This window comes from Engystomops pustulosus, chromosome 6, assembly GCF_040894005.1.
Source record: "Engystomops pustulosus chromosome 6, aEngPut4.maternal, whole genome shotgun sequence".
NCBI lineage: Eukaryota > Metazoa > Chordata > Amphibia > Anura > Leptodactylidae > Engystomops > Engystomops pustulosus.
In genome coordinates, this window is record NC_092416.1 from 59,283,394 (window position 1) to 59,306,046 (window position 22,653).

At 42.1% G+C, this 22,653-nt stretch overlaps 1 protein-coding gene across 3 annotated transcripts in view; it reads left to right on the forward strand.

Moving 5' to 3' along the window:
- LOC140135144 (espin-like) overlaps positions 1-22,653 on the forward strand; it is a 163,774-nt gene that overhangs the window by 80,476 nt on the left and 60,645 nt on the right. For all 3 annotated transcript variants that reach the window (XM_072156256.1, XM_072156257.1, XM_072156258.1), the window contains exon 6: positions 11,692-11,905. In XM_072156256.1, the coding sequence (XP_072012357.1) occupies positions 11,692-11,905 (214 nt within the window). The remainder of the gene's footprint in view (positions 1-11,691; positions 11,906-22,653) is intronic.

Consider the following 22,653-nt stretch of genomic DNA (forward strand, 5'->3'; position numbering starts at 1 on the left):
AGGTGTTAAAAAGAATAGAAGTTCCATTTTAGAAAGATTAAGCTTCAAGTGTTAGAGACAGCAGAGAGACAATCAGTAGTGTTGTAATGTTATGTGCATAAGTATATAGTTGGATCTCATCAACATAAAAATGGTTGAAATGTCTGAAAACCAAATTTACTGATAAAGAGAAAAGAGGACCTAGGACTGTACCTTGAGGAACACCGACAGCAAGAGAAAAAGATGAGAGAGAACCAGAAAAGGGTAAACTGGAAGTGTAGCCCCAGTAACCTCTTTAGAAAATTTGCATATTACCCTGATTAGAGATTTGAAAAGATAGAGGGGAGTAAAGGATTAGCCCTGAAAAGAGCTATCCTTACATTTGTTAGATGCACCTTAATAGGTAGATCCGTAGTGGTAGGTTTCCTTTTAATGCTGCATTATGAAAAGTATTCATTTTTTTGTAGAGACAGGGGTTACAGAGGGAATATGGGTCGCTTTATATCAAAAAATGAAAATGCTGGTCATAGCCTCATTCTCCAGAATCTGCAATGTTTCTAGGGCATCACATCCTGTTAGGCTATTTCAATCACTCGCTTCTGTTTCTGACCTGTTTTTGTCTTAAAATGTTGCTCCTTAAAGAGGACCTGACGGCTCTTTAGACAGCTTTACTTTAGTATTTGCATTTTCCAACTTCTATCGGCATTATGCTGTTCCTCTGTTACTACTATTAGTAATAACTATTTAATAAGACATAAAAACAACTAAACACTTCAAAAATCCCCTGATAATGAATGTTCACCAATGTATTCATTCTGTTAATGAAAATCTGATTGGCGGCATATTCCTATCTGTCTAGCAGATGGTAATGTAATGTTCTAACCCTTAACAGCAAAATAATTATTGCAAAGGGAATTCTCCAAGGACCTGAGACACTTTCAGAGCTCCCATGGGGCAGGAGCTGGTTAGGTCGTGTGAGTCTTGATTCTTTCTTCCTTTCTGAAAGAATAAAACATTTGTCTTGTGGTTGACGGAGGACAAGGAGCATCTGGAAAACTTTCTCAGCTGAACTTCCAGGCGTAGGACTCTGTCATGGGGAACGTAAGGAACCTTTCTTATAGTAATTCTAGGAGCATAAAGCCAGGAAATGCCAAGATGGCGACTCACCTGAGCAGGAAGAGCTGTAACAAGGGATAATTGGTGTCATTAGCATGTGAGAGGCCAGTGGAAGAGCGAGTACATTGTAACTAGTGTCCGGGCAGCCAGGGAATAACTAGATACCTTACTACAAATCATCATGCAGTACTAATGGGAGGCCATTTATATCCAGTATCTGATATTGTATCCATTTTATATGATTGTATTATGTTTTCTTCTTTATACTTATCTGTCTTTCTGTTTGCCTGTTACTTTATATGTATCCATCCATACAACTATTTTGTTATGACAGTTGTGTGTCTATAAATTCATATCTATCTATATCTATCTATCTAGTAGCTCTGTATAGTTATTACCATGTTAAGGTGGGTACAGAGGTCAGCAGGTCCTGCCAGGAGACCTCCTTAGTATAATTGTAGAAAAACAGACAAAAATTCAGATGTAATCTAATATTCTATGTCAAATAATTAAAACTTAATTTTAATTATATGGCAGAGAATGTATTATACAGGTGATATCACTGTATATTTGTAAAGGAATCTCATCACCAGTTATGTATATACACATTTACTTATCCGGTCACCCGAGTTCACAGAAAGTGCATTGTCTGACAATAATGCACTGTGCCGCGATTCACTAAGATAGTGCGCCCGATATCCTGCATGTATCGCTTCCCCGGTCAGGTCCGACGTAGTTCACCATCTCTATAGTGGTGCATGTAAGTGCTTGGGCTTGTGACACAATTTCAAAGTTACATCCTAAGCTCAATCCAAATCAGCCGGACTGTCCGAAGGCACGCCCCCCGATTTGTGTCGCATTGAAACCAGCACAGCTGCGCCACAAAAAGGGTTGCATGCACCACAATCCCAGGCCACACACGTATTAAAATCCTGTGCAAGCCGTTTTATCCCCGAAGACGGTGCACAGTCCGACAAAAGTGTGCTGCGCTACCCTTAGTAAATGAGCCCCAATGTAATTTGATGTAGGCACTAGTCACTTCACAAATGTAAAATTATAAATGCTGTTTACCCATGATGCATTTGGTATAACTATGTGTAGGGAATAATTTGTATGTTGCTCACCTGAAATAAAACTTCACCTTGGATTACATCTGAATTTTTGGAGTGTCTGCCTTCCTACAATTATGTCTATCTATCTATCTATCTATCAAACTACATCCATACCATTTATCATACTAAATGAAACATCTTCCCATCTTATCATCATAAGTATCTAGCACTGCATTATAGTTTGTGGCACATCATTGATACATGTTCTGTCCTATCTATCCATTATTCTGTGTTATACATCTTTATAAACCTGGTTGCCCACAAGTGAGTTTTTTTTTTTACGACAAATCTGCACTGTGCAAATTTAGTATTTACTGCACCTAACCTAGAATCACTGGGGTGAATTTTCCTTGGCTTGTACACCAATTTACTGAAATTTAGCAATTCCTGGTGCATGCCACCCTCACGCCAAGTTGGCACATTTACTAAGGGAATTCTCATTTGGGAGTCAGATGTTGTTGAAGCAGGAGCCAATGTCAATTCAGGTGACGGACTATGGACCAAACTTTTCTCTGGAATAAAATGATCTTCATCCAGCTCTGGATTAGCTATTCCAGTATCATATCCCTCAAGCTGAAATGGGACACATTCCTCGTGACCTGATGACCATGGGGTTGCGCAGTGTTCATGGTGCCTTTAACTTGAGTCATTTGAAAGGGTTCAAAATAATAATACAGGACTTTTTGTAACCTCTTAAGTAGGACCCCACATTTACCACTACCTTTCTTAGCATATCTCTTCTTCCTATCTTTTGATAAGGAATCATTGATGGTAAATGGGGACTCAATGGGAGCCAAAGGGTCATTTGGGAGTTTGATTTACAAAGTCCTGTTGAAAAGTGCAGTTCCTTGTGGTGTACTTATAAAGAAGTGTGGTGTGTACTGTATAAGGAATATAATTGACCTGCTCTCCAGCATAATACCGCAGCATGGCATTGTCAGTGACGTTCATAGCTTGCAAAAATATTTCAAAGCAATCCTTGTCGCGAATCATGGGCACACCCAAGCCCCCTGTGTGGTGCGGCGCTTCCGGCCCAGAATAACCTATCCACGAGCCTGCTTCCCGTCTGTCTAGGCTGCGTGCATCCCCGCTCCTAGGGTGCGCACGCCAGCTCTTCAAGACTAAAAGCATCCTCCAGATTGGCACTGGTTAATCCGGCTTGGCCTTATAGTCAGGCACCTCCCTTCCTGCCTCGCCGGATCTCTAGCATCATTTCCTGGTAAGTTAAAAGCTCTACAGTGTTGTTGCGTTTCCAGTGTTCCTCCGTGTTCCTGTGTTACCAGTATTCCTCAGTGTTCCTGTCATCCGTTCCTGCCTGTTCCGTGTGGCAGTCCGTCCCTGCCTGCCTGTACCATGTGCCAGCTCCTGTGTTCCTGCCGTGTTCTTGTGTTCCTCCCAAACTGTTCTCCTGCTGTCACCTCATGCTCGGACTGTGTCCTGCATCTCAGTACTACCTTGGCTGCCACGAGCTGGTGGCACCCCACCACAGCAAGACCATCCTGCTTTGCGGCGGGTTCTGGCGAAGACCAGGTGCCACTTAGACTCCAGTCCCGGGTGTCGGCTAGCACCATCTCCCACAGTGGTCCAGAGGGTCCATGACTCCGATTCCATACCCTGTACCCTTAACATTGGATTTTTGAGGGAGTCTTAGTTACCGAATGTCTGCCCTGGTTCAATAATTATTATTACTTATAATGGTGGGAATTAATAGCTCAATGTATGTTCTTGTCTATGGGAATTGCCTTACCTTTGGAAATGTTCATGTTGTTTCCCTGCTTGTTTGTATGGCTGCGAAGTTGGGGGATGAAAGGGAAGTTATGTGTACTTTGTGTACAACAGATAATAGAAAAAGTGTCCAGCATCCAAGCAAAAATAGAACGGTTAAAATCCACTTTATTAGAAAAAAAAGTGATAAAAACATATAGTTATGTCACTATAGTATGTCTCTGACGAGTTTCGGACCAACATGGGTCCTTATTCGTAGCCTGGCTATCCAGCACGAGATTTGAAAAGAGAGCCGGTGCTGTCATTGGCTCTCAGAACAGTCTTGAGGCTGTACCAACCACCGCACATAAATTATATCTCGGCGGACGTCTGGTGATGCACTGCAGAGCACCACAGGCTTGTTTGCATATGGTATATGAGGGCATACAAAGTTATGGGAAATGAAGCATGGGGAACGAGGGGGCTGGAAGGGGAGGTGAGTAATAATCATCTAGATGTCCTTTATCAGTAAACATATTAGCAGAACAGATAAACAACACCACACTCCCCACTGCACTGAAATGCTGAGTTCAGTGACTCTAGGTTTACTCTGGTAAATCCTGCAAGCACAATAAGCCAGGCTTTGTTCACATTTTGTTTTGAAACTATATTTTAGGAGGATTCCTGAGGTAAACATACAATAGACGGCCAGTGTAAAGCACACATTGGGATATGTCCTCTTGTGCAGCTCTTCTGCCTCTGAACCCAATATTAAGACATCCCGGCACACAAAAAGTCTTCTTGATTGAAATGAAATTTATTAGCAAATAGCTACATTTAATATGTCAACTAAATAGCAAACTACTATCACATCACACTTAAATAGAAAAGACATAGGGGCTCATTTACTAAGGGTCGTGCTGCTCATTTTCTGTGTGCCTTTTTCGGGGATTACACATCTTGCACAGGTGTTTAACTAGTGTCTGTTCTGGGATTTTGGCGCACGCTATCCTTTTTTGGCACAGCTGTGCCTCATTGTGTCTCCTACTATTGACATCACACCACCAGCACCTTGAAGTCAAGGTGTAATGCAATCACGGAGGTTGCAAAGTGAAACAATGTCATTCATTTATGACTTCTTTTCCAGGATCACATGAGAAACAGGAAGGTAAATTATATAAGTAATATATTCGTTTAAATACCGTCCCCTCGGCTTATACATGAGTCACACGAGTATTAAAAAATAATAAACTTATATACTCACCCTCCGGTGGCCCCGATGTGCAGCGCTGCTCCCCCGATGTCCGTGCGGGTCCTCTTCTGGCTTCCGCGCCCGTCTTCTGTCTTCTATAAATCGTGCTGGACGCCGCCGTTGCTCTCTCCCGGGCGCCCAGCGCAATGTACAGAAGACAGAAGACGGGCGCGGAAGCCAGAAGAGGACCCGCGCGGACATCAGGGGAGCAGCGCTGCACATCGGGGCCACCGGAGGGTGAGTATAAAAGTTTATTATTTTTTTTAATGCTGGGCTGGGCTGGGCTGTATACTACTGGGGGCATGCTGGGCTGTGCTGTATACTACTGGGGGCAGGCTGTGCTGTATACTACTGGGGGCAAGCTGGGCAGTGCTGTATACTACTGGGGGCAGGCTGGGCAGTGCTGTATACTACTGTGGGCATGCTGGGCTGTATACTACTGGGGGCAGGCTGGGCAGTGCTGTATACTACTGTGGGCAGGCTGGGCAGTGCTGGGGGCAGGCTTGCCAGTGCTGTATACTAGTGGGGGCAGGCTGTATACTAGTGGGGGCAGGTTGGGGTGGCTGTATACTACTGGGGGCAGGCTGAGATGGCTGTATACTACTGGGGGCAGGCTGGGGTGGCTGTATACTACTGGGGGCAGGCTGTATACTATAGGGGGCTGGGGGCTGGCTGGCTATATACTGGGGGGGGGGGTCTGTGACCAATCCATATCCCGCCCTCGGCTTATTCTTGAGTCAATAGGTTTTCCCAGTTTTTGGTGGTAAAATTAGGGGTCTCGGCTTATACTCGAGTATATACGGTAATCAATACATACATTAGTTAATAACATTCAAAAAACTGATAAGAAAACTGTTTACACTCAGATATAAAAATAAATGTATGGCATTGAGCTAGTTATGCAGGATTCACAATTTACCCCTTTGGACTCTAAAGTATTCAAAGTATAAATCCAACGGCGCAAAAGGAGCTGTTACTCCTACAATGATATTCTACATTACAGTCACAATAACTACAATTTTTGAAAGAAATTCTTGAAATAGTCTTGTTTGAGAACTATTTCTTATTTCAAAACCGTTTTTTTCTACAAGTACGTGGAACAACTATGGGGTCAAATGTGGCCCTGACCTATGCAAACTGTTATATGACAGTGTTTGAAGAGGATTATGTATACTCACATCCTCTGTATATCAGGTATGGAAAATTTTGGCGTCGTTTAATTGATAAAATTTGCATATGGGCGGGCCAAGAGACCCTAGATGAATTTCTAGCCTTTTCAAACTTAGTTAGAAAAGAATTACAATTTACCATGACTTCTGACAGGTCTCAGGTTAGCTTCTTGGACACATTAATTATTAAAAATGAGGATGTTGTACTAAGTACGGATCTATTTAGAAAGTCAACAGACGGTATCCTTCACTATATGAGTAACCACCCTCATGCAACAAAAAAGGCGCTCCCTAAATCACATTTCCAGAGGATACGGAGAATTGTGTCTGATGAGCTAACTCTTGAGGCTAGAGTAGATGAAAATGGAAAAGAGATTCAGACAATGAGATTATCCCAGTTTTCTTATCTGTTTTTTGAATGTGATTAACTAATGTATGTATTGATTATTTTAACAAATGTATTACTTATATCATTTACTTTCCTATTTCTCATGTGATCCTAGAAAAGAAGCCAGAAATTAATGACATTGTTTCTCTTTGCAACCTCCGTGATTGCTTCACACCTCGACTGCAAGGTGCCGGTGGTGTGACCATTGGGGAGATTTATCAAAAGTGTCTGAGAGCAGAACTGTTCTAATTGCTCATGGCAACCAATCATAGCTCAGCTTTAATTTTCCCATGGCTGTTTATGAAATGAAAAATGATTGGTTTGATTGGTTGACATGGACAACTACAACAGTTCTGCTGTAGTAAATCTCCTACTATTGATGTCCCACCACCAGCACCTTGCAGGTGTGATGCAATCACGGAGGTTGCAAAGAGAAACAATGGGGCACATTTACCTACCCACCCGCTGGAGTTCACCGAAAGTGCATTGTCTGACTCCAATGCACTCTGCTGATTCACCAGAGCGTGTGCCCGATATTGTGCATGTGTTGCTTCCCCGCTCAGGTCTGACAAAGTTCACCATCTTTTTAGTGGTGCATCTAAGTGCTTGGGCGTGCAACACAATTTAAAAGTCCAGGTACGCCCCTTAATTTGGGTCGCCTGGATGCCAGCGCAGCTGCGCCACAAAAGGATTGCATGCACCAAAATCCCAGTGCAGACACTTCTTATATGCCTGTGCACGCCATGTAATCCCCAAAAAAGGTGCACAGTCCAACGAAAGTGGAGGCTATAATGGCCTCCAGAAACCGTTTTTTACAAAAGGGAGTGGGATGATATAGTGTAGTATGCTTTTTATCCTTTGTTGAAGTTGTATGTAAAGTATACTGACCAGGCAGTATCTCTACTGTCTACATGCATTTATCATAATTGTTGATACATTATAAGGACAGAGCACTGAATGCCACTAATTATATATGAGGCAGGTTTGCCTTGTAAAAACACATGTCCGATAATTTCACCTGGCTGGCTTTATCTCTAAGGTGACTGGACCTCCCGTTTGATACTGTATGTTTCTGAATAATTTAGAGGGCAAGCATCCTGAGACCAGCTCTATACATTATTCACCTATATCACTATGATGGGGGAAGGGGGGATCTTCCTTTACCTGACCATCAGGTTTCATGTAGTATAGCAGAGGTGCAGGATCTTCACGCAGGTTGGTCATCCAGAACAATCAGTATTAGGTCGAAGTAGGTATTTTTTTAACTTCTATTTGCAATCATTTATGTATTTTCATAAGCAATCAATATATAGTGATCATGGTAGTGGATCTGGGGTACAGTATATTATTGTTAGAGAATGAAGAATTCTTGCAGCAGATTTTTGCTCTTCTGTGGTAGACATACATAGGTCAGTGATCTTGAACTTAGAAAATAGAAAACTTGGGCGGGAATTAGGTTAATTCCTATTTTTTATTATTTCTCCTATTTTTAATTTCTATTCGTCTATATATTGGTTGTAGGTTTTGCATTACTTACAATTCACTTAAAGAGGAACAACCAACAGTCCAGAAGCTAAAAGTACGGTGTGGACCTGTGAAATGTGTATATATCTTGTGCCAGACTATAAACTGGTAGAATTACAGGCTGAATAACTCTCTCCAGCTCTAACTGTGTGCTCTCTCATCATAATTTTGGCACCAGCTAATATTCTTGCACAGATAATAAAATTTTGGATGCATTGCTATAAAGCATTAAAGCTTTGTCAGGGCTTGAAGTGGGTTTGTATTGCAATCGCTTCTTGATTGGTAACCTAGTATCAAGGGTTCACTTTCATTACAGCAACATTGAATATAGAATCCAGTAGGTTGTTCATGAATTGCATGACTTGACAGGCCAGCCTAGGCCAATATCTCATGCAGCCAAGTGATGGTCATAGGAAACAGCACTATGTTAACTCCTCATGTTCCCTGATGGAGGATTTGTGGAAAGGGTACCTGTCAGCAGAAATTTATCTGAAACACAACTTGTTGTCGAATACCTTCCAAATTTTTCAGAATATCTTCTCTACTGTGATTGACACCCTGCACTACATTTCATGAGAGCTGGTTAGCGGGGTCGGACTGGGGTGCCAAGGGCCCACCAGTGAAATTAATTCTGGGGGCCGACCAGCTGCTTCATGGATACGTGCAAGTCACCCCCATGTATATTTTCATTGCGTTTCTGAACGTGCTGCAAATGCAAGGTGTGAATGCAGCCTGTGGCCATGTTCACATATTGCGTTTTTTGTTGCATTTTCAAAGCTTAGGAAAGACGATCTGTTCCTCTTCCATTTGAATGCAGGTCTTTTTGCCATTCAGCAGACAAACTTTACATTTCTGCAACAACAAAAAAACGTAATGTGTGAATGCAGCCTCAGGCTTCCTGCACACTACGCTTGTTTGAGGGTTGCTTGTCATCGGGATGTAAGTACAAAATAATAGCCTGAACAGCAAACATGGTTAGGACCTGCTCTGTCCTTTGCAGCTGAGACATATTCACAGCCATGTGCATGAGCCCATAGAAGTGAATGAGGACCTGTACAACAATCCTGCAGAAAACAGGCCTCAGGCCCCATGCACACTTTTTGTTTTTTTGAAGAGTTTTAACTGCATTGGAAACCTCATAAGGCAGGGGCTTTGCCAGAACACATGTCTTTCTACTGAAACACTTTTGTTCTGGAATGAGCCCCTCCCTGTTGAGTTTTTAAATGGAATTAAAACAGATCAAGAACTGCAACGTGTGAATGGGGCCTGAGGCTTGTTATTTGCCGGACTGTTTAACTCCCTGGATCAGTATTTAACATCTATCACCAGGATGAAGGATTGTAAACCAAACATACAGACATACTGGTGTGTGCCCCCTCTGGCAGGATCTGCTCTTCTTTTTAAGAAAAAAAGGGCTTTAAAATTATGCAAATTAGTCTGAGGGGCTCCAGGTTCCATTGACTCCTATGTAGCCTGAGCCTGTGGTCACACATAACGCGGGGTATGCTGGTAATACTGAGGCTGCGGTCACATGTAACACGGGGTATGCTGGTAATACTGAGGCTGCGGTCACATGTAACGTGGGGTATGCTGGTAATTCTAAGACTGCGGTCACACGTAATGCGGGGTATGCTGGTAATACTGAGGCTGCGGTCACACGTAACGCGGGGTATGCTGCTAATACTGAGGCTGCGGTCACATGTAACGCGGGGTATGCTGCTAATACTGAGGCTGCGGACAGACGTAACACAGGGTATGCTGGTAATACCGAGGCTGCGGTCACACGTAACGCGGGGTATGCTGGTAATACCGAGGCTGCGTTCACACGTAACGTGGGGTATGCTGGTAATACTGAGGCTGCGGTCACAGGTAAGAGCGGGTTATGCTGTTAATACTGAGGCTGCGGTTACACGTAACACGGGGTATGCTGGTAATACTGAGGCTGCGGTCACATGTAACGCGGGGTATGCTGGTAATACTGAGGCTGCGGTCACACATAACGCTTCCTCCAGCCCTTGCATTTGGACAATACAAGACACTGGGTGCGGGTTAGTGATCGCAAGCGTTTGCATAGAAACGCATCTCCCCCCCCCCCCCCCCCTGTGCGCTTTGATTCCATTTCTAAACAAAGTCCGCGCATTACATGTGACATCAATCCTTATTCTACATCAATACTTAATACAGTCAATCAAAGTACTACAACTTTCAGCATCTCATTCAACTGCTGGGAGTTGTAGTTCTTGAGTGCACTGTTAGTCTATATGTATGTATACATTGCAGGGATGTCATGAGGTGCACTGTGTGTGTGTAAATGTGATGCCCTTTTATTTTGTACCTTTTTCTTGTGCTGGAAGCCATCAGCAGCTCCTCATCCATCCTGAGCTCCTGCACATGAGGGCAGCCTGTGCTGTGCCAGGGGGAGGACACTCCAGCATGACCAGGAGGAAGGGGGCCCACTGTGACAACAAAGGGGCCCACGTCCTCTGGTCTGTAATTAGTGACAGCTCACTGTCTTCTCCTCCAGTCAGGCAGCAGCAATGAATCAGGGGCCATGTTCTCCTGCAGTGACTCAGGGGCTGATGTGCTCAGTGCAGTGAGGAGGAAATGTCTTACTCACTGCCCCAGCGCTGCTGTGGGAAGAGCAGAGAGTCTCTCCCTCCTGCAGGACGTCATAGTCCCCCCTGCTGCCCCCCTCCTCCAGCCTCAGTTGAATGTTCCTGCTAGCAGACACAGGCAGGAGATGGTGACTTATGATAAAGGCCCACCGGGGTTTTGACCAGTATCCCGACAGGCCAGTCCGAGCCTGCTGGTTAGTAATGCAGGACCATCAGTTACAGCAGTGGGGCTGTTCTGAGGGGAGCAGAATTTGACTTCAGTGCTAACCTCTCAGCCAACATGACTTTTTACAACCAATTTTAACTTTAAAGGAAGCCTATCAAGAAATTAAGCATGATAAACCAGAGACACTTACTCATAGATCCCGGAGCCGTGACTGTGGTAATTTTCTTATATTTGTTATCCATGGCTTCCTTCCTTCTAAAATGAACTTTTAAAAATTATTCTTCTGAGCCAGAGCCCCTCCACACTGTAGCTTTACAGGCTGTTACACTGTCCTCCGCTCCCCCCTGCTTCCTCAGCAATTCTGCTTCCCTCTGCCTGATATAATCTCACAGTCTAACATCCTGGATCTAAGAGTAATTTCCTCTGGTTTATCATGTTTGATTTTGATGGTACATTTCCTATAATGTTGATATTCTAGATGATACCACCACATTGGAAGATGAAAGAAATATGATCTGAAAGGTGTTAAGATACTTTACAATCTGATTTATTAGGTCATTAAGCGGTTTATTAGATCATAATCAGGTTGCCTTTAAGGTGAGGCAAGACTTCTGGAGCAAATACCCTATTTTGACTCATATTTGACTCATATTCTACCTTCTGTAGAGTGTGGAACACCGTGTGTTATCGAGGGATCCATCGGCAGATATGGAGCTGAAGCAGCCAGATTCAGGAATGTCATCTCCAAATACCACAATGTCTACACAACCAGCCCACTTTGACATCGGTTCACCTTCAAGTACATTGTCCAACTACGACTCCTGTAATTCCAGCCAATCAAGTGTGGGAGACAAGAAATTAAACCAGCATACAGGTCCAAGTAAGTAGAGGCCCTCCCTCTTCTCTACCAATGTAAAACTGGGGTCTGAACCACTGAATATGGGCATTTTGGGTGCAAAATGCAGTTAGGAGTTGTTGGTGCTTGGAGGTTAGGCTCTCTATATTTCCTCTATATGAGAGTAATTTTTTATTTACATCAATCTGTCCAGTCTCCTCAATTTTCCACTCCATAAGAATATAACAATATTATTCTTTGTAATACTGTTGTCCATACTAAATAATACTGCCCTTATGTGGACATGTAAGAAACCATTATAACACTGCTTCATAAACAAACATATACATGCCCTCTATGAACAAGAATATAACTGCTGTAATACCCTAGGTACGGGAACTTTTATATAATGACCCACTTGTACAAGAATATTTATACTATAAACTACCATAATACTCCCCCTACGTATTATTATATAATTTTAATAATACTTCTCCCATGTAAAGGACTGAAACCACTATGATACTGCCCCCTATGTACAGCAATATAACTAGTATAATGCTTCTCCAATATACAGGAATACAATAACTGCAATTCTGACCTCTATGAGTAACAATATAAATGTTGTAATATTGCCCCTAGGTACAAAAATAAAACTACTACCACTACCAGTAAAAATACTACCACATAATGCTATAATGTTATATACTGTGCAAGAATACTGTATAACTAACAGTAAGGCCTCATTCACACAACCGTGAATGTACAGCCACAAGCTATGTGCAAGAGTATAAAAAGAAAAAACGAAAACTATTTCACTACCAATCTGTTTTGAAATCTTTGCTTATAAGTCGCTGCCTTGTTAATGGTAGCATGAGAGGCATAGTTTTCCTTTATCCTTCTTTGCATATTCATTAAACATTACTAATAAATAGTAATACATTTTTGGAGAAACATCAGGCTGGTACATTATTGTAAGATATGGGCTCCATATAGGGTTCCTGCACAGGGGCAACGGCTGTCTGTCTGCTATGGCACATAGTGCACATTATCGCACTTTGTATGTAAGTATTAGTATATTATAGATCGACTTAATAGAAAGCCCATTAACATAAGTGGCGCTGCTTTGGAGATATAACATGGCATTTTCCTGTGAATTAATTGATTTTTTTTTTGCTAGAATTAGTTGATATCTTTATATGACATTTTTTTTCAATTGTTCCATTTATCCCCTTTCTTTTTTCAATTGTCATTCCGATTAAGCCACATCCATTTCAGGATAAGCCAAATATGCTTATGAAGCACGAAAGTATTTAAAACACATAATAAATTTGTTGATAATACAAGTATGTATTAAAGGAAACCTACCACTTGTAGTGGCAGGTTTCTGATGGAAATACCGGGCACCAGCTCAGGGTGAGCTGGTGCCGGAGCTTATTTTCGTTAGTGTTTTAAACCGCGGTATCGCGGTTTAAAACACTTTTTAAACTTTATAGCCGGCGCAGGCAGGTACGCGCTCGGCGCTTACCATGCCCGCGGCTACATAGGAAGTGAATGAGAGCCGCGTACCTGCCTGCGCCGGCTATAAAGTTTAAAAAGTGTTTTAAACCGCGATACCGCGGTTTAAAACACTAACGAAAATAAGCTCCGGCACCAGCTCACCCTGAGCTGGTGCCCGGTATTTCCATCAGAAACCTGCCACTACAAGTGGTAGGTTTCCTTTAAATTGTCATTGCACTGTAATAAAAATGTACTAAATATCATTTATCTGTAAAGAGAGAGAAAGAGGCGCATGCCATGAACTAACTCATGACCCTTGTCCCAGGTAAAATAACCAGGTAAAATCCAAAATGGATGCAAGATACAGAATTGTTAGGCAAAAGATAAGTCAGATAACAAGGCAGTGGTCAGAATACAAAGCCAATAGCACTACAAGTTGCAGGAGACTACTATAACCAGTCCTGAATGAACTGAGGATTAGATATTTATGGAGTACCCAAACTCCACCCCAGATGCTGATTGGATTGGCTGTCTATCACTTAAACATCACCTGACACCTCAAAAACAAGATGTAATCACACAACTTTCCACATAACATACGCTGAACTAAAAGAATGAACTATGTAGAGCAGTCTGTAAATCATAGCCTCAAGCAGTGCAACCCTAGTTCATGAATGAGAACACTGCAACCCATGGAGAGAGTTCTGACATTATCAGACTCTTTTTCTCATCCATTCTACTCACCCTGAACAGTGTCAGACCCCCACTAATCTTACACAGATATGAGTGTAAGATTAAATTTCTAAAACTGTTGATTTCAGTGATTCACCTATTTTTTTTCCAACTATTTGATTTAAATTGAATTGGTCTGAACTGAGAGGTCATGGAAGCCCTATCCATCCTTCTGGAGCCATTTCCAGCATGGCCTAGCGCGTTGCCCAATTTGCGGCAGAATTTTTGCCAACAATGGGAGTTCATCCACCAGGGGGCTCCCTTTCTGCAAGTCTGGGAGTAGGAGGACATAGGTCAGAAGGGTGGTGTAATGAATCTTTCCAGCAACAGCCCAACCATAACCGGACTTGGGACTAGCGGTCAAACTAGTGGGGTGAACTAACCCTACAATATTCCTGTGGGCTTTGACCCTGCCTACAGCAGGTAAAACCACCCTGACAAGGGCAAATCCACTATCTGGAACCTAACTAACGGTCCCTGAGAGACCTTACAAGGTGACAGCGAAGACTTTGTCTGGCAGCTGCTGGATGGTGGAAAGGACATGTAAGAGGAAAATAGTGATAGACTAGTGTTCACATTAGTACACAGAAATGTGTCAAACCACAAACAAAACAAGCCTGGGCCAGGGAAAGTGGGCTCACACCGGGAAATACACGACACTGACAAACAAACAACAGATACAGATAGACAAGTGGAGTCGTATAGCGATAAAATTGTTGGTAACAAGTAGCTGAAGTCAAACACACAAAAAATGCAAAGAAAGCAATAGCACTAGATAGCAAGAGAAGACTGAAATAACCAGAACCCTCTAAATTGGTTGGGCAGAATGTAAAGGGAGTAATGGACACTGCCACCAGCACTGACTGTTTCAGTCGTCCATTACTGAATCCATAGCAGCAGATAAAACAAGCTATAACTCACACCCAGCTTTCCCTAAGGAAGGATACTGAAAGGGACCTGTCAATCACAGGCAGCTCTGGGACCTGAAATCTGATCCCATTCAGAGAAATTTGTGAGATAGGTGACCTTCCTGGATATCTGTGGATGGTAGGACCCAGATTGGACCTCCAGGAGGGTACTGCCTTCGTGTCAGGGAGCAGAGGACCTGTACCTCCCAGCCAAATCATGGATCCAGGAGGGTGGCTACTTTTTGAGAGGCTCACAAATTTCTGTCAAGGTAAGGACGAGGTGCCAGGCAATCCTGGAATAGGCTTCAGGAGGTTTGATAAGGTTTCCTCAACCACCTGGTCTTGCCATTGAGCCCCAGAATCACCCTATTTCTCTCACCAGTCCATGTTCTGTGTCAATGCTCAGGACCACAGCGCAAGGCCATACTGCAAAGGTCTACAGGAGGTCAATTACATAGTTAACCCTGATATTATTGTAAATTGTATTACCATTGTGCTGAACATTTCACTACTAGGGGTCCAAAACAAATCCTTTTGTTGGGGCCTGGAGGCAACCGGGACCCAGAATACCGGAGTGGCTGGAGATTGCGGCCTAGGGTGAGCTGATGTCACGGTGCTTGGTATGGGGACCGGGACCAAGAGCCTGGCAGGTCTCCAGCAGGTGGTGTGTACAAGAAATATGGAGGGAGAGGCTGATGTATGGATTCTCCCTGGGGAAAACCCTTAATGTCTGTCAGAAAGGTCCCTCGATAATGGATGGGGAACCCCATGGTGGTAGACAGCCATATCCAGGGATCAGACGGAGGTACCGTTGTGCAAATCAATTTATGGTTCTTTATTAAACAACAGGTAGCAGGCAACAGGCCAGAACGGTCAAACAGACGATTCAGAGTCTGGTATTGGAGTGGTCGTGGAGAGTGGTCCTCAGGAATAATGCACCAGCCTGGTAGTAGATGCAGGCTGGGATAATTGAGATGGAGCTGTTTCCAAACTGAGTCTCCTGACTCAGTTCCTGGGATTGGGTTCTGTGGCAGCACTAAAGGTGTGCTACACACTGTCTCTCTCTTCACTCAGACCATGGGGTCTGGACTGCTGACAGGCAAAGAAAACTCTCTGCTCTGTGGATAGACCATGAGGTCTAGACCATGTGCACAGGGGTTTTATTCTCCCCCTGGTCAGGTGGTAGCACCTCTCCAATCACACTCCAGTTTACAATACAACCACATAATTGGATAACATTCTACACCCATTTAATTATTGCCTTTCCAGGCAGAGTCTACAGCTGCAGATTACCTGAGATCTCCCTGCTTTATCCCTTGGGTGAGTTGTGCAGACTCACCATACGGATTCTGATAGGTAGAAGGCCCTATACGCAACTACCCCCTTTTATGTTGGCAGGGATAATGCACAAACCCCTCATTAGACTTACAAATATGCAATTTTCCATTTAAAACATTATGACGTCACAGTTTCTATCGCAGTTTCTATCATATAAGATTAACATATTTTCCATCTTAGTCTTCGTTTATTTATTTTTACGCAAAACTTTAGAAAGCAGCAATCCACCCACATTACACCTCCGCTATCACCTCAGGTTTCACCTGTATTATATGTAAAACACCAACCTGTTATTTCTTCTGCTTTTCAGGATTGTCATGTAATCTGCTTTTACTTTTACTATAGGCTTATGTTTCAAAGGAAATATACAACACCATGAAGGCACACATATGATGTGTCACAAGCTTATTGCACTTTGTTCTTTTATACAAAGCTCACGTCATGTCTTTATGTCACTACATACTTTCCATCAGAAGGTATTTCATGAAATCATGTAATAAGAACGTCACAAAAAGGTTCTCTTTTCCCAGAAACAGCACCCTTTACCAATGGACCCCAATGCAAAATTTGTATGCAGTTTATATTACCTTTTCAATGTTGCACCTGATATAGCTTTAAAATTCAGATGTATAAAAATGTTGCAATTTTGTCACAAATTGCGGTGAAAAAAATGAAAGCTAAGCTCTGATTGGTTGCCATAAGCAGCTAGAACAGTTTTGCTCTCAGACACTTCCAATACATTCTCCTTAGATTGGTTAAGAGGGGTTGGGAGGAACAGCTCTTGTCATTTCTTAAAGAGGACCTGTTACTCAAATAAATGCACTAAAGTTAGCAGCTCCTAGCGCTACCTCATTTTTAGCAGTGATAAACTGCTAGCTTTATTGGAAGCCTTTGATAAAGCTAGCAGACACTGCAGTGTCGTACAATAGGAACGCCGGACCAAGGTTACAGCGGTCCAGCATATTCATGAGAGGGTGGAACTAGGAGACAGTGACTGCCACATGAAGCCCGGCAGTCACCGCGGCCTATGGTGTGGGAGGGGAGGGCGGTCTGAGGAAGAAGCAGCGCCTCGGACCGCCCCCTCATGAAGAGCTTACAGCGGTCCGGCATTCGAGGGTTCCGATAAAGCTATCAGTTTGCCACTGCTAAAAATGGGGTAACAATAGGAGCTGCTTACATTAGTAAGCAGCTACTAGTGCGTTTTTTTTTTAATGAGGGGTCTTCTTTAACTGATATTCCCAACTTCCAGTGATCACTTGGCTGCTGGGCCAAGAGATGACACAAGCAATGCTTAAATTGGGCACTGGAATAGGATATAGTATAGGAAAAACCCTTTAGCCCCTAGGCGCACCAGGGCGTTATAGTACGTCCCTGCGGGTAGATACTTCCCGCTCTGGGACATGCTTTAACGTCCTGCTTCTGCCAACGGCTTCGCAGACAGTTTACACTGCTCTACAATGAATTAGTATTGGACTTGAACCAGCGATCAGAGCATTGCTGGTTCAAGTTCAAGTATGGAAAAGTAAAAAAAATTTAAAACACTAAAGTTTACACATTACAATAAATAAAAAATAAATACTGTATTTTTCGGACTATCTAATCCTTAGATTTTCTCAGAAATCAAAGGTACGCCTTATAGTCCAGTGCGCCTTATATATGTACCGCATTTACAGACAACAGCTGGTCATTCATCCTTATAATCATGTGCGCCTTATAATCTGATGCGCCTTATATATGAACCTAGACGTTGTAGCAGCCATTTATTGATGGTGCGCCTTATAATCCGGTGCTCCTTATAGTCTGAAAAGGTACCTAAAAATATAAAGCCCTTAAAATGTCACTTTCCCATAAAAACACTTAATAAAGAATAAAAAACACAAAAACACAAAAAAACCCACATATTTGGTATTGCCGCGTCTGTAACAATCTGTATAATCAAACAGAATCGTTACTGGAACCGCAAGGTAAATGCCGGAGAAAAAAAACGCAAAAACTTTCTGAAAAAAGTTCATTAATTAATACCTTTAAAAACAAATGCTCTGAAAAGTGATAAAAAAATGTTCCGTGCTCTAAAATTAGCCCACTAAAAAGAACAACTCTTCTACAAGATTTTCTCCAAATTAGTTTTTATTTAGTAAAATTGAATAAAATACACAAACCCCCCACATATTTGGTATTGCTGCGTCCGTAACAAACTGCATAATAAAACAGAATCATTATTAGATCCTCAAAGTGAATACCGTAAAAAATCTCCCCCAAAAAAGATAATTTTTAATTAATACCCTATAAAAAATGCTCTAAAAAGTGATTTAATAAATGTTATGCACTCTAAAAGAACAATCCATCTTAAGCCCTTAACCAGGTTTTGTGAGGCGAAAAAATCAAAAGTTATGGATATGAAAGATGGTGATGCTAAAATTACAACATTTTCGCCAAATTACTTTTTATTCAGTAAATATGGGAAAAAATAAAAAAATCTATATAAATGAGGTCTTTTTGTAAATCGTGGCGACCCAAAAAATAAAAATAATATACTATTTTTATGGTATGGTAAACAGCCAAAAAAAGAAACACCAAAAAATCTTCCTAAAAATTGAAGATTTTCATTTCCTCCACCAACAAAGAGTTAATAAAATCTCACCAATTAGTTATAGATGCCCCAAAATTACATACCAGAAAAGTGCATCTCATGTGGCAAAAAATAAGCCCCTATAGGTCCACATTAAAAAAAGAAAAAAAATTATAGCCTGTACAATTTGACAATGCAGGTTACCACCACATATAGGGTATCGGTGTACTTGGGAAAAATTGGGTATCAAACTTTGTGGAGCCTTTTTTTCATTTAATCCATTGCAAATGTTTAATTATCCACCCGAAATGAGCGTATTGTGAAAAAATATTACAATTTGTAGACTACACCTCCATTTTGTTTTGACCCCTATAAAACACCTAAAGGGTTAACAAACTTCTTAAAAGTGGTTTTTCATATGTTGAGGGGTGTAGTTTCCATAATGGGGTAATTATTTAGGTCTCTCATAGTCAATTGGAAGTTGAGCAGGTCCATCTAAATACCGGTTTTGGTGATTTTACAAAAAATGTGAAAAATGGTACCTAAATTCTGAGCCTTATAACATTCTAGTAAAATATGTGGAATCTTAAAAAACCATGCCAACATAAAGCAGACATTTGGGAAATGTAAGTTATGAATTTATTTGGGTGCTAGGACTATCTGCATCAAAGGTAGAGAATTTAGAACTTTGAAAATAAAGAATTTTTCAAAATTTTTGCCAAATTTCATTTTTTTCATAACTAAACACAAAAGATATCATCCACATTTTTAAACAAATTTGAAGTACAATGTGTCACGAGAAAACAATCTGGATATCTCATAGCGTTCCAAAGCTATAACCACTTATAGTGACACAGTGTAGATTTGTACCGTGTTAGCCATGGAGAGCAGAAGAGTGAAGAAATCAGGCGATACCCTTTTGAGGCTAACAAAGTATATTTGATGGTGAGCTTTCGGGAATACTAGTTCTCTTCATCAGACATGATGTTATGCATGAAACAGAAAATTCACAGCATTTTATACACACTGTATAACAGTGATCATCAAAGGATATTAAAAAAAACCCCTCTAAAACAACAGATTGATAAATACAGAGTCATCTTATTTACAACAGGATGGCAATAAAAACATTAAAAACCTGTGAGGCGAGACACATGAGCCTGGCTCTTATCTGCTTGTGGCCTCCAGGTCAGTGGTAGGGGGTCATGAAGCTGGCATGAATGTTAAGACCACTTTGCAAGGTGTTGAATCTCCTCATTAATTTATACTCCCATTCTTTCCTTTCCCTCTGTGTCTTAAAATGTCCCATTAAAATAGTAATCTGCAAATCTTCCATAGTGTGGTCCTCTCTGGAGAAATGTGCAGCTACTGGCAGATCTTTCCTTTCATTTTTAATATCAGCTCTGTGCGAGTTCATACGTTGATGGAGTCTCTGACCTGTTTCTCCAACATAAAGGCCTGTGGTTGGACACTGCTGACACATAATAAGGTAGACCACATTAGAGGACCTGCAGGAAAAGGTCCCCTTGATCTGAAGTACCTGCTGTGATTGAGGTACAGGTACCTGGTCACCTGTGCGGATGTGCTGGCACGTTTTACACCTGCTTTGCAGGCAGGGTGAGGTACCATTTTCTGATGGGGGTCTCAGGGCACTCCGGACAACCAGTTGTTTCAGGTTTGGTGGTTGCCGGAAGGACAGGAGAGGAGGGGCTGGAAATATTTCTTTTAATCTTGTGTCTTTATGTAGAATCGGTTGGAGTTCCTTGGCAATGTGACGTAGGATCTCCAGTTGTGGGCTGTAAGTGACTACTAGGGGCACTCTGGTGATGGCTGCTGCTTTACCTATTTGGTTATCAGTCACTTTTGGTCTGTAGCCCAACTGGAGAAATTCAGACCTGAGCTCCAGGAGGTGTTTTTCCAGATCTTTCTTGTCTGAACATATACGGTTGTAGAGTATGGCCTGGCTGTATATGATAGATTGTCTGGTATGTTTGGGGTGGAAGCTGTTATTTTTCAGGTAGGCCGTTCTGTCTGTAGGTTTATGGAATATGGATGTGGTTAAGTGGCTGTCTTTAATCTGTATGGTGGTATCCAGAAAGTGTATCTCCTTGTCTGAATAGCTTAGTTTCAGATTGATGGTGGGGTGAAAGTTGTTGTAGCCCTCATGGAATTGAATTAGGGCCTCCTCACCTGCAGTCCAGATGATCAGAATATCATCAATATAACGGAGATAGATCATGGGTTTTGTGGTGCGTGTGGATAAGTAAGCACCAGTTCAGCCATAAAAAGATTGGCATACTGTGGTGCACACCTTGAACCCATTGATGTTCCCATACACTGTAGGTACAGATCCTCTCCAAATGAAAAATAGTTGTGGGTGAGCACAAATTGTATGAGATCTGAGACCAGTTCTGTTGGTAAGTTGTGTTTCTCCATGTGTGCCCGGCATGCTGCTATTCCATCTTCATGGGGGATGTTAGTGTATAGAGATTCCACATCCATGGTGGCCAGAATTGTACCATCAGGAAGTGGGCCTACAGTCTTGAGTTTATTTAAAAGGTCAGTAGTGTCCTTGATGTAGCTAGGAGTATTTCTGACCAGGGGTTTAAGGAGATTTTCCACCCAACCTGAGATACTTTCCGTCAAGGTGCCAATGCCAGAAATAATAGGCCTTCCTGGATTGCCATCTTTGTGTATCTTGGGGAGCATATAGAAACAGCCTGGCCTGGGATCCTCTGGGATGAGAAGGTGGACCTTGTGTTGCATCTCAGTTGAAAACTTCTTGGTCATATCAATAAGTTGCTTCTTGTAGGCCTCTGTTGGATCACTCTCAAGTTTACTATAATGAATGGTATTGGACAGCTGTCTGTTTGCTTCCTTGATATAGTCATAAGTATTCATTATGACTATTGCACCCCCTTTGTCTGCAGGTTTTATAATGATATCTGGGTTTGCTTTCAATGATAGAATAGCCCTTTGTTCCTGCAGGGTTAGGTTATTTACTTGTTTCTTTCTTTTCCCCAGGATTTCTGTTTTCACTTTTTTTCTGAAGTGGTCAATGTATGTATCCAGTGTTGAGTTGGTTCCAGATTTGGGGGTCCAGGTAGATCTCTTTGTTGGGTTGCTTTTGAACTGTCCTGTCTCCAAATCTGTGCTGTGAGGAGAGTCTCTGTCATGTAAATATTCTCTGAGTCTTATTTTTCTGAAGAATTCCTCCATGTCATTGCAGAGTTTAATTTTGTCCACAGATCTTGCAGGGCAGAAGGACAGACCTTTGGAGAGAACTGACATCTCATGTTTGTCAGGCTCATAGGAGGAAAGGTTCACAACACAGCTCTGGTGAACTGGCTGAGCACGTGTGCCTGTGGTGATGGAGACTTTTTGTCTCAGTCTATGGAGCTTTTTCTTTTTGTTGTTGATCATCATATCCTGAAGTTTATGGTAATATAATTGGAGTTTGTCCTTCATCACCTCTGTATCATGTTCCAGGAGTGTCTTTAGGGCATGTATTTCCTCCTGTATTTTCCTCTTGTTGTTATAGAGAATCTTAATCATGTTGTTGCGCAGTTTTTCAGATGTCCGTATGCACAGCCATGTCTGACGAAGAGAACTAGTATTCTCGAAAGCTCATCATCAAATATACTCAGTTAGCCTCAAAAAGGTATCGCCTGATTTCTTCACTCTTCTATAGTGACACAGGGCAGATTTGAAAAATGGGTCCACGCCCTAAAGGCCAAAATAGTCTC